This window comes from Cryptotermes secundus, unplaced genomic scaffold (assembly GCF_002891405.2).
Source record: "Cryptotermes secundus unplaced genomic scaffold, Csec_1.0 scaffold1054, whole genome shotgun sequence".
Classification (NCBI taxonomy): domain Eukaryota; kingdom Metazoa; phylum Arthropoda; class Insecta; order Blattodea; family Kalotermitidae; genus Cryptotermes; species Cryptotermes secundus.
The window spans coordinates 879,854-892,345 of NW_019719379.1; the positions used below are offsets into that span (position 1 = coordinate 879,854).

The 12,492-nt window shown below is 37.0% G+C and overlaps 1 protein-coding gene across 5 annotated transcripts in view; it reads right to left on the bottom strand.

Moving 5' to 3' along the window:
• Positions 1–2,634: 2,634 nt before the first annotated feature.
• Positions 2,635–12,492, bottom strand: part of LOC111866117 (transmembrane protein 164) — a 24,275-nt gene continuing 14,417 nt past the window's right edge. For 4 of the 5 annotated variants that reach the window (XM_023854762.2, XM_023854743.2, XM_023854753.2 and 1 more), the window contains 2 exons: positions 11,522–11,622; positions 2,635–4,228 (listed from right to left, as the gene is read on the bottom strand). In XM_023854762.2, coding sequence (XP_023710530.1) covers positions 3,992–4,228; positions 11,522–11,622 — 338 coding nt within the window. In that variant the 3' untranslated portion in view covers positions 2,635–3,991. Of the gene's footprint in view, positions 4,229–8,387; positions 8,867–11,521; positions 11,623–12,492 lie in introns of those variants that run through there. The other variant, XM_023854777.2, reaches the window with a different exon arrangement.

Here is a 12,492-nt window from a genome sequence, read left to right on the forward strand (position 1 = left end):
TCCCTAATGGTGATGCCATTTACCAAGCCAACAATGCCTGTGTTCACATAGCTCACATCATCCAGGACTGGTTTTCTGAGAACGAAGATGAAGTGTCACGTCTGACATGGCCCCCACAATCGCCAGATATCAATATTATTGAGCCTTTGTGGTCTGTTTTGGACAGCAATCTGCGTGCGTGCTATCCACCTCCATCATCGATAACAGAACTTACCATGTTTTTCAGGAAGAATGGTACAAGATTCCCTTGCAAATCATACAGGACCTCTATTTATCCATTCCAAGGAGACTGCAAGCAGTTCTGCAAGCCAGAGGTTGTCCTACACCATATTAGTCACGGTAATGTGTTTTTTGTTGAGTGTTTCCATATTTTTGTCCATCCCCTGTACTTAACTACATTTCCTCCATTGCTTCAAGGAAAATCATTAAGGTTGCAAAACTGTGATTCCACATGGTCCTTTGTCTGTCTGTGTCATTACCTGTAATCACAGCATTCAGCATGCACAAGGCATATCATTGTCACATTTTGCAGAACCAAAGTTGCTCTCTCACAGCTTCCATGCACAAATGTGTATTCAGATACTGCTGCACAATTCATTATATCATTATGGTAAATGTGTGCAGCTACAGAAATCTAAGGCAGTTTCTTTAAAAAGGGTGATATATTTTTTAGGAAACAGTAATGACTATGATGAGTACATGCGGCCTTCTGTGATGTCAGGATGTGTAGTCCAGTAGAAATGAACTTAGAATGGGCTAAAAGGTGTCACATCACAGAAGACAGTATAGTTACCACATTGAGAAGCGCACATATGAAGATCCAAAGCCACATCATATGGCGAAATAACAGGTAATAGTTGCTTGGGCCTGAAGTTATGTAATGCTGGTTGTACTACCAACTGTCAACTCAAATCCCACCTTACACTGTAAATGAACTGCTGCAGATCAGTTTTGCAATTCACTTCACCACTTCAAAATGTAATGATAAGATGATATAAACATAAGTCTGTAGTCAGGATAAACTGAAGAGGAACACAGACCATAACAGCCCTACAACCACTCCTGTCTAGCCTATAAGATACCTTGTGAATGAATCAACCAGTTTTAAGCATGGCAACATATCTCTGAAAAATCAGTCTGCACAACATCTGCAAGCTACAGCATAACATTAATTTTCATCAAAATTTGTTGAGCCTATATCATACAAATGCCTTCATCTCTTCAATTATAATTCAGTATCTAAGTAGAGACTAGATGATTCATGAGTAAAATTCATTAGTGAATGTTAATATACCACTATGTGTGTAAAAATGTCTTTGTAGTTATGCAAAATGCAATAAACAAACATACACAGATTTGGTATTGAACTGAACACATACTACATTTCAGCACATTATATCAATAGTGGTGCTCCATGTTATCTTTGAGGTACAGAATGATATAAAAAAACATTTTTTTTTCTACAGAATGACACATCTTAAAACATAGGACACTAATATATAGTTCTGGTCATAATAGTCTTTCAACTGTTTTCAGCTGGTTCTGTCCACATCACAGCCTCATCTGTAAACCTAACTCCTAATACTAATTAACATGTCTTGATTTCATCACCATTCTTGATATCAATATTATATTAAAATGACTAGCTTATAAAATTGAATAGGACTTGGAATGTACTGTTACTCTTTGGTTAAAACTCACCTCTTGCAACCATTAATATTAATATTCACTAATAACACTTGGCAGACAACAATTTCTGTTATTTAACATATTTTATATTTAGTGGCACTATTTAATATTGACTAGAAATTGTATAATTAGTATCATATATTTGTTATCTGCATTATGTTACTATGCAATGATACTTATGTGACAATAAAATTATGTTTTGTGATATACTGAGAGATCATTTTGCAGACTACCTTCACCACACTGTCCTGCTAGCAAAAGGCTAAAGTATTGACCATATTATAATTCTATTAAATAGTCTACTTTTTCATCTGTACAGGGTTCCCAGATCTTAATTATGGGCACAATACTATGAGAAAATTTAATGCAGTTGTAAATGAAGAAATAACTATGTGATACTTAAATAATTACTGTTTCTTGTTACAAATATGAACAACAGCTACCACAAGTGCCTGAAGGAGGAAGCTGAATGTTTTATTAAACTCTACTACAGAAGTGGTACGAAGCTGTGTCGAGCTCCTTAACTGGGAAATTGAAAATAAGTTACTCTAGTAACGAATGATATTCACGTGCCTTGAATTGTCTGAGTAGCTTGCCACTTGATCTTTGATTAGCTACTGCAATTATTTCACTCCTGAATACAGCTATGGTTATGTAAATAATCACCAATGATGTGTTCTACTCAGAATTTTGATGTAATGAATCTGAAGCAATATTCTTCATCACTTGCAGAATATTCTAATGCAATTACAAACATAGTTTAATCTTCACACAAAATCTTCACTCGGCACTGCAGCCACTAATTGGCCTATTGTACCTGCCCGGGGTGATTATGATGATGAAGAATTTGGTGGAATAAAGATTGGCAGGGGAAACCGAAGTACTCGGAGAAAACCTGCCCCAGCGGCACTTTGTCCACCACAAATCCCACTTGATCAGACCCAGGATCGAACTCAGGCCGCCGCGGTGGAAAGCCAGCGCCTAACCACTTGAGCTATGGCGCGGCCTACTGCAATAGTTAATGGAACAGAAATGTAATGTTTAGGTCAGTAGGAGTTATGGCAGAAGCTAATTACCGTGCAACAACAAATTTCCAACATACACAAAATACACAGATGCTGTTCTGTCTGCAACACATGTAAATCAGTGGTTGATCCAAGGCAGAGTGTAGGTTTTTAAAACTTCATACAAGGTTTCACCTTTTCTGTCCTTTACACTACAATACTACTACATCTGAACAGCCATGAGGTACGAAAAAACTGAAAAACTGTATACTTGCAAATATAGCGGCATCCATATTATGATTAGCAAGAAAATTACAGATCTATCTATACCATAATTGACTACATGACCCCTCTACTGAATGAAGTGTGAAGAGAATGAGAAGTAACTGAAAGTGAAGTAACAGCAACGTACTAAACATGAAAACATTCTGCCAAAGTACAGGGTGTCCATGAAGTCTCTTCACAATTTCAAAAATTTATTCGAAAGGCAACTGATGCGATATCTTCATCAGATTTGTTGTATGTATTTAGTGGTTACCAAAATTTTTATCACATGGCATTTGTGTATTTCAGGTACCCTGTTGATGAATGAGGTACTGGTAAATGAACCCCGTACAAAATGGCTACTCCTCAAGAGAAGGCACAGTGTGTATCATGGTTTATTGAAACAAAATCGGATCTGCAGACTCAGCAAAACTTCAGAATTAAGTATGGAAGAGATCCAGCATCACATCCATCAATTCGTGCATGGCACAAAAAATTTATGGAGACGGGGACAATATTCAATAAAGGGAGGAATGGACGACTTAAATATATACGTCTCATGTTGTAACAATTTCCACTTATCTGTCTTTTCATTTGCCTTTGTAACAAATTTTTAAAACTGTAAAGAGACTTTATGGACACCTGTATAATACTACTGTACACACAAGACACATTAATAATTACTCCTATGGTTGTATAATTGGGATTGGCTGACATGAAGAGATGGGACCATAAAGAAAATGCAAAGGAAAAAATACTTCATACTGCGTCATTTTGGATATATGAGATTCCTATGCTTCCATATTAGAGAGATGTTTAAAAAACTGTTTAGGCTCATTTCTATTAATCTACTGTGCCCATGCAAAACAAAAACTACATTCATCTATAAAATTATCCTATGAAATTTTTTTAAACTGAAATACAATGCTTATCACAATATGCCAGTAATTTCAATGAAAACATTCTGCCTAGTTACAAAGGATTGGTGACACATAATTTAAGAGCTGGAAACCCTGTAGTAAAAGATCATAACTTCAGTCTTTGTGAAGAAGCCTTTTCTGATTGCAGCACTGTTCCAAATTGCATTCACATGAGGGGTCACACAGGCATTGCTTTGGAGTTGCGAAGAGAGAGGAGACAGCACAGAAGACTTTGCAAGTTAAGGGACAAAGTATTGCCTGATGTGCCACAGCAATGATGCGATAATATGGACCATAAAATGGATCCAGCTCCATTGGACATAACATAAGGTTCAGATTTACCTGTAAAGGCTGGAAAAGAACACAACAGATCACGTTTCAATGACAGTCTCTAGACAACATTCACTTGCTACTTTGAAAGCCATATGTATATTGAGAAACCGGTGTGTGCCTTGGAAGATTGCCATTGGTTTAGAGAACCTTGTTTTGCAGGCGCTGCAATTTCATTAGGTTGGTATCTGCCACAAATTCCCAGATGGGATTAGCATTAAGTCATTACAGATGGAGGGTCAATGTAATATTAGCACAAAATCGCACGCATCTGAATAGGGAATATACTCTAATGAATGTTCTGAAGGCCTTGGCTTTCATCATTTCTACATGCAATCTCCATGTAACTTTCTTATTGAAGATTACACTGAGATATTTTGCACTATTTACAAACGGAATATTTCATCCATTTCGCATAAGACAAGACTCAAGTGGTCGAAAATTATGAGAGAAGTAGATTCCCCTTGTCTTATCTTCATTAATTTGTATATTCTGCCACTCACACAGGTCTCCATTGAGCTTAGACTGTGCTGGAGTTTTCTGGCAATAAAACCTTCCTTGCAATCTGTTGCATATAGAAAGGTGTCATCTGCAAAGAGGGCTAGATGAACACCATGTGTTTGGGGGGTATCATTTATGTACAAACTGAAAAGAGTAGGGGATAGGACCGAGCCTTGTGGCACCCCTGCTTGCACTTCCTGTGGCATAGACATTTCGCCTTCCACTGAAACTCTGAATTCATGCTGTGAAAGAAAGGACCCAATAAGCTTGTCAAACTGTTTTAAAATTCCAATTTAGATAACTTATACAGCAAGTCAGAGTGCCATGTGGTATCAAAGTCTTTTTCGATGTCCAAGAACACTGCGGCTATAGACATTTTATTGTTGAAATTAAAGGTCACATGGTCCATTAGCCTCACACATTGTAGTGTCATGCTGTGATGTGCAGAGAATATCAAAATTTCTGCCAAAGATAGTCTAGTTTATTATGAACTGAAGAAGCATAAGCCATGGTTGGATGAAGGATGCTCAAAATTATTAAACAGAAGGAAACAAGCCAAGCTTCTGTGGTTACAGGATCCAAGCAAAATAAATGGGGATAATTTGAACAATATAAGACGTGAAACCAGCAGGCATTTCAGGAATAAAAAGAGGGAGCATCTGAAAGACAAAACAGATGAGCTTGCAACAAACAGTAAGAACAAGAACATTAGAGACCTGTATAGAGGAATATATGAATTTCACAGCGGTTACCAACCTAGAAGTAACTTAGTGAAGGATGAGAATGGTGATCTGCTTGCAGATTATCACAACATTTTGAATAGGTGGAAGAACTACTTTTCTTAGTTACTGAATGTACATAGGGTCAGTGATGTTAGGCAGATAGAAGTATATACAGCTGAGTTGCTAGTTCCTGTTCCTAGCCCTTTTGAGGATGGTACTGCTACTGCAAAGTTGAAAAGGTATAAATTGCCAGGAAGTGATCAAATTCTGGCAGAAATGATTAATGCAGGAGGCGAAATATTACATTCTAAGTTCCATAAGCTAATTACATCTATTTAGCATAAGGAAAAATTGCCTGAAGGAGTCTATTATTGTATTAGTTCACAAGAAGTGCGATAAAACTGACTGTAGTAATAATTATCAGGGGATATCACTGCTATCAACTTCACATAAAATTTTATTTAATAATCTTCTCTCAAGGTTAAGTCCATACATAGATCAAATTACTGGGGATCATCAGTGTGGGTTTCAACATAACAAAACTACTGACCAGATCTTTTGCATTCCTCAAATACTGGAGACAAAATGGGAGTATAATGGGACAGTACATCAGCTATTCATAGACTTCAAGAAAGCCTATGATTCAATTAGGAGGGAAGTATTTTACAATATTCTGATACAGTTTGGGGTACCCATGAAACTAGTTAGGCTGATTAAAATGTGTTTAAATGAAACGTATAGTAGTCCATATAGGTAAACATTTGCTGATAATTAATTTTCCTATACATAGTGATCTAAAACAAGATGCTTTATTGTCACCGTTTTTCAACTTTGCTTTAGAGCAAGGGTCTCCAAACTACGCCCCGCGGGCCACATCCAGCCCGCGAAAGAATTGTGCAGAAATGCGCCAATTGAACTAATTTTCCAATGAGTACTGGTAAAAAAAAAATACTTGTTCATAGATTTAAACTAATGTTTGTCATATCTCTCAACTATTACTATTTTCTCATGGCGTCAATGATGAACTTAATGTCACACATGAATTAGTGTCACTTCACAGCATGCATGGCACTACAACAGGAGATGATATCTTCAAAGAAATACAAAAAAACACTAACAGAATATAATTTGGACTGGAACCGTCTGCAGTGCGTGACAGTTGATGGAGGAAAAAACATGTCTGATATAAAAATATGTTTGGTTGGCCAAATCACAAAAGCTTGTGAGGATGCAGAAATATCAAAGCCAATGTTTCTTCACTGTGTTATCCACCAACAAGCACTCTGTGCAAAAGACGATGATATGAGCTCTGTTTTAAAACCTGTTATTTCTATCGTTAATTTCATTCGCTGTCATGCACTTAACCATCGCCAGTTTCGGTCTTTTCTCAAGGAATGTGATTCCGAGCTTANTCTGGAAAGCCAAGTGAAAAATTGTAACTTTGTTCATATGCTATACTGTGCAGAGTTGCATAAAAAGGGTGAAGCAGAATTTCCTTCCTCGTTTGCAAATTTAGTCATTTCAGATTTGAAAGAACAATTTCGGAAGCGATTTGCTGATTTGGGTGCCAGTGCTCAGGAAATTAGATTGTTTCAAAATCCGTTTGACTGTGATGCTGCAGATGTCCCAAGTCAAATTCAAATGGAAATTATTGAATTTCAGGAAAATTATCATATATTAAAGACAAATACAGGGAAAGAAATTTGATCGAATTTTATAAATTTCTGAACTCTGAGCAATTTACAAATTTAAAGAAATCTGCTTGTAAATTTATCTCCATTTTTGGGGCGACATATTTGTGTGAACAAACTTTTTCCCAGATGAAGTACATCAAGTCGAAATACAGGGCGTTTCAAAATTTGAACCTCAATTTAATCAGATTTTAAGAATGCAAAAAGAGTTCCATCATTCACATTGTTTTATTATAATTTGTGATGAAAATATGAGCATTTGCTGCTACTGTCTGTTGTCATTAATATACGATAATTTATTCTCACATACTTTGTATTTAGTTTATGAAATTCTGTGCTTTTGATAAAACTCATATACCTAGAGTTATTAATTTCTCATTTTATCTGGCCCATTGAAAGTGCTGAATTACCTAATGTGGCTGTCATCTGCTGTCTAAAAACATAAAAATTAGAATATACAAAACTACAATTTTGCCTGCGGTTCTGTATGGGTACAAAACTTGACCTCTAACATTCAGAAAGGAACACAGACTGTAGGTATTAGAGAACAGAGTGCTGAGGAGAATATTTGGACCAAAGACAGATGGCGTGATGGGAGATTGGAGGAAAGTGCATAAGAAGCTTTATAACTTGTACTCTTCACCAAATGTAATTAGAATGATCAATTCAAAGAGTATGAGATGAGTGGGATATGTATCGTGAATGAGGAGAAGAGGAATGCATGTAGGATACTGATGGGAAGGCCAGAAGGAAAGAAACCATTAGGAAGCCAAAGATGTGGGGGGGACAATATTAAAAGAGAGAAAGGATGGGATGGTACAGATTGGATTGATCTTCCTCAGGATAGGGACCAGTGGAGGGCTCTTGTGAACATGGTAATGGACCTTCAGGTTCCATAAAATGCTGGGAAGTTCTCGAGTAGCTGCATGATTAGTGGGTTCTGAAGAAGGGCTCAGTTCCACGAATGAGTGTTAGGTTACATAGTAAGCCAGAAATTCAATGAGTTAAGTTAAGAAAATGATGCATAGCAAACTCTGTTACAACCAGAAATTACATAAAATTAAGGATTACACTGTTAAACTTCAAACGATCCATTACCCAAGTGTTTTAATGCAACTGAACTTACAATGCACAACTGCCCAGATGTCATCTGTACTGCAAGCACAATATCTGGATTTCACTTTAGAGTTCTGGCAATGCACCACACTCACTCTCACTGTTTGGCAATGAGGAACAAAATAAGTGGTAATGAGCATGTAAGAAATTAAATAAGGACAAGTTGGGGTTTAGGAAGGCTTAAACATAAATAACTTTATGACAGGATACTCCTGATTATCTGTGCTAATAAAGTTGGAAGAGGATAAACCAAAACCCAGGGAATATGGCCATTTTTTAATATAGAAATTTGGAGGTGTCTGATTTAATTCCCTTGAAAATCACAGGAATTACAGAAACACTGAACTGAACATAAAATATGCTGTTTTTAGGTATTCAAAAAAAATTTTCTCCCCCACACATATTTTGTGAGTTACACATGTATGTCTTCACGTAAAAGTTCATTATCTCTGACTTATTTCAAAATTGGGAGGTGCTGACACATTTTAGTCCAACTCATAAATATTCCAATTTTTATGAAAATCCATTTAGCAGTTTCTGATTCATTTCATGTACATGGATGCCAGGAGAAAACTTGATAGGTCTTGTGCTGCACTGCTAATGTGGCTAAAAATAGGCACACAGATAAGCTGCAAAACAGATAACAGTAGTACTATATACATATATAAATAAAGATTATTATTCAAAACACAACAATGGTGGTGGTCGTGATGATGAACATAAAAGTTGGAATACTATACCTAGAATTCAAATGTTAAATTAAAATTCTGTACATCAATGATTATCATCAATTCTAGATGCATATATTCATTCTCATAACCATTAAATGCTGTGTAAATGACAATGATTAAAACTTTACATATTCTCCATGAATAAACTTAAGTCTGTTTACAAATGTCACCTTTTTTATTTTTAGTCTCATATACACAGGACAATTCAAGCCCTAAGGCCACTGTTTAGGATGGCAAAAAAAAAAAAAAAAAAAAGGTAAAGCTGTAAAGGTCCATCGAGTTGTGGAACATCGAGGCTCAAGCATCATCTAGACGACTGGCTCACAGATGGCGGTGATGTTGCCAGCCCTATACATTGGGCAACCCTTAACCACAGGAAGATTCCTGGTACTCATTTCTGTTAGAGGCTGAGTCGACCCCAGGGCCACAGTGCTAATGGAAGGATTAGTTAAACTGAAAAAATCCAGTGACCTCATTGCGACTCAAACCTGCGACATTCCAGCTTGTAGCATAGTGCCTCAACCAACTACGCTACTGCATGCCCCTTCTGTTTAGGATGTTGTTCAAAAAGTAAACAAACAATTGTCCAATTCACCCCAAGTTTAGAATTATCACATTACAAACATGTAGCCTTGATGTTTTTCGTACATTCATGTCACATGATGGAGCTCATACTGCATTCACTTAGGCTCATGTTACTTCCAACAGCAAAAGATATGACATTATTTACTACCATGGAATATGCCAATACGAGTTTTGTGTATGCCTTATGTGATGAAAATGCTACAGCTGCATCAAAGGAATACCAACATCAGTATTCAGACAAGAAGCAATCCAACAGACACTCCATCCTGATGGAGGAAAGTATATTTACGCCCACCAGCACTTGTTGACTGCAGCAGACACAATGCGCAAACATTGGTATTGTATATGATAATCCACTGACTCGTACTCATGGTCACATACTTGATAGGCCTTTCAGAGTGCAGTTTGGTGTACACTGCATGAAAAGCAGTTGTATCCTCTTCATGTAAAACTCGCACAAGAGCTAAAGCCAGGTAACAACAATCTTCACCTCAAAGTCTGTCAACAGCTGCTATGCAAAACTACACATGAACCCAACATTTATGTTACAACATACAAGACTGCAACAACCTGGTCAGTCATGTCCTGGAAGCTATTACAGGATTCAAGAGCCAACACAGCTAACTGGTTAATGTGGGGGATTCCACTGACACTGCTGGGAAGCATAGGTGCGAGATGGAGGAGGTAACTTCAAACAGTTTTGTGAAGAAATGCATGAAAGTATGTGTAAGTCTCTATTATATGAACATACATCTGTGTTAAACATCATGTAAAACTCAAAATTCAAAATTCACTGTAATTACAAGGCATAAATGAAGATGTTAAAATGTAAATAAGTGAATGTATACATGGATGGTCAATTACTTCATTTTCATAAAACATGGTGAAATGTCGTAACTTGGACAAGGGTGATGAACCAATCGTCTGCACAGGACTTGGTTCCCACACGTACATAAATTTTCAATTTTTTACTTTTCTTCTCCTCCTTTGTTTGTACCTTTATTTATTTTACTATTTAATTTTCTAGCACTCTAGTAAATATTAGGAGCAGGGATAGCGCAGTCAGTATAGAGACTGGCTATGGGTTGGACACGGGGTCAGAGTTCAAAGTCCCAGTAGGGTCAAGAGTTTTCACTTCTTCAATCATCCAGACTGGCTCTGGGGTCCAACCTCCTACACAATGGGTACTGGGGGCTCATTCCCGGGGGTAAAGCAGCCGGGACATGAAGCTGACAACTCACCTCCAACTAGTGCCAAGGTCAAGAAAATGTGGATCTACACGTATACACACACTCCCCCATACGTCTTCATGGCATAGTGCTTAATTACTTAAGCATAGGGACAACTTTACTACTTTATTAGTTAGTAGTCCATGTCTATCTTATAAGCAATTAGGCACAATCTTTTCCCATTCATGACAACAATGTTCCTGCTAAGAAATTCGAGAAATTAAAAAGAAAATTATATGAAATTAAATCAATAAATATTCAAGCACACTATTTTTTGTTAAATTCCTATTTTCCCTTCTATTTCCATTAATAGACTAATTTTATGCTGTTTTTCACCTCATATTCTCTGGACCAGAGAAATGTTACAATGAAGGAAAGTTCCTATTTACTTCAATCCTGTATTACAAAGGTTTTACTATAGAAAGGTAAATATATCAACAGAATTTACAATGTCCTAGCTACATAATTTCAGTAGAAATAAACACTGTCTTAACGTTTATAAAAGTTAATCTTTTGTTTATTCAAACATAGTTTACCTTGCTAGATCATTTTCTTTGGACAATGTCTATGTTTTAAATTTAAATTCAGAAAATTACTCAGACTGCCTCTATCCTGTCTTCAGGTAATACACAGAAGGGGAAGAGGAAACTTACAAACACTAGAAAACTATTTAAAATTTCATATAGTAACTGTGAAACTCGAGCAGAAAGAGATGACAGTAAACACTAAATATACTTACAATGGCAACTGCTTGTAGAATAACGAAATGGTAAAGAAGGTTCATCCCATAGGCCACAAGACACCAGCTGAAGTCTGAATACCTTTCTACATTATATGCCCCTAAGGAGTAGATTAAGTTACCATGTTAATATATACAGGAAATCACAAAATGTATGTCAAACAATTAGTGGTGAGAAACAATATTGTTCTTTGCTTGATAACCAGAATGTTTAAGAATGAGGCATTTACAATAATATGGCAAAATTTCTTTTCATCATAGTAATGTCAGCAGTGTTCCAACTCCAAACTTTGATGGAAGAAGGCCACATTTTAATCAAAGTCCATTCAGATATTGTACTGTGGAAGACAGGCAAGCATGCAGGTAGGTGGGTAGATATGTAAGTAGATGGGTAGGTAGGTGGGGGGTAGTGCATAAGTACGTAGATAGGTAGGTACGGTGGGTAAGCAAGCAGGCAGGTAGTTATACTATAGGTAAGTAGGTGGGCAGGCATGCAGGTACCAGAACTGCCTACAGAAACATATTTAGTTACACTTCTATGGATCATAATTATACACATTAACCACTATAAAAATAATTCTCAGACTGTCACACATGCTTCAATGGCAAAGGTGAAGTGTATTCAGACAGCATATGAATACAAAACCCAGTGTATCAGCAGGCAATTCTGGTTTGTTGAGCCCTTTTGCTTCATCAGCCCTAAAAGTTTAACCCGTTGCCGTGGTTCGACGTGTATGTTTCGTCAGGGATTTAAATCGTCTGGGGGGGTTCGACGTGTATGTTTCGTCCAGCTGCACACGTATGTTATAACGCCCATAATAATTGATGGTTTTGCTGTAGATTGTTAGATTTTTCACTGGCCTGTTGTCAGGAGGACTGTATTTAATGACACACGCGTTTAAGAGCGCTAAGTCGTCGTTACATATGCCTGTCTTGCAGCAACGTTCCTGTGGCTATTGCGAGCTGTTTCT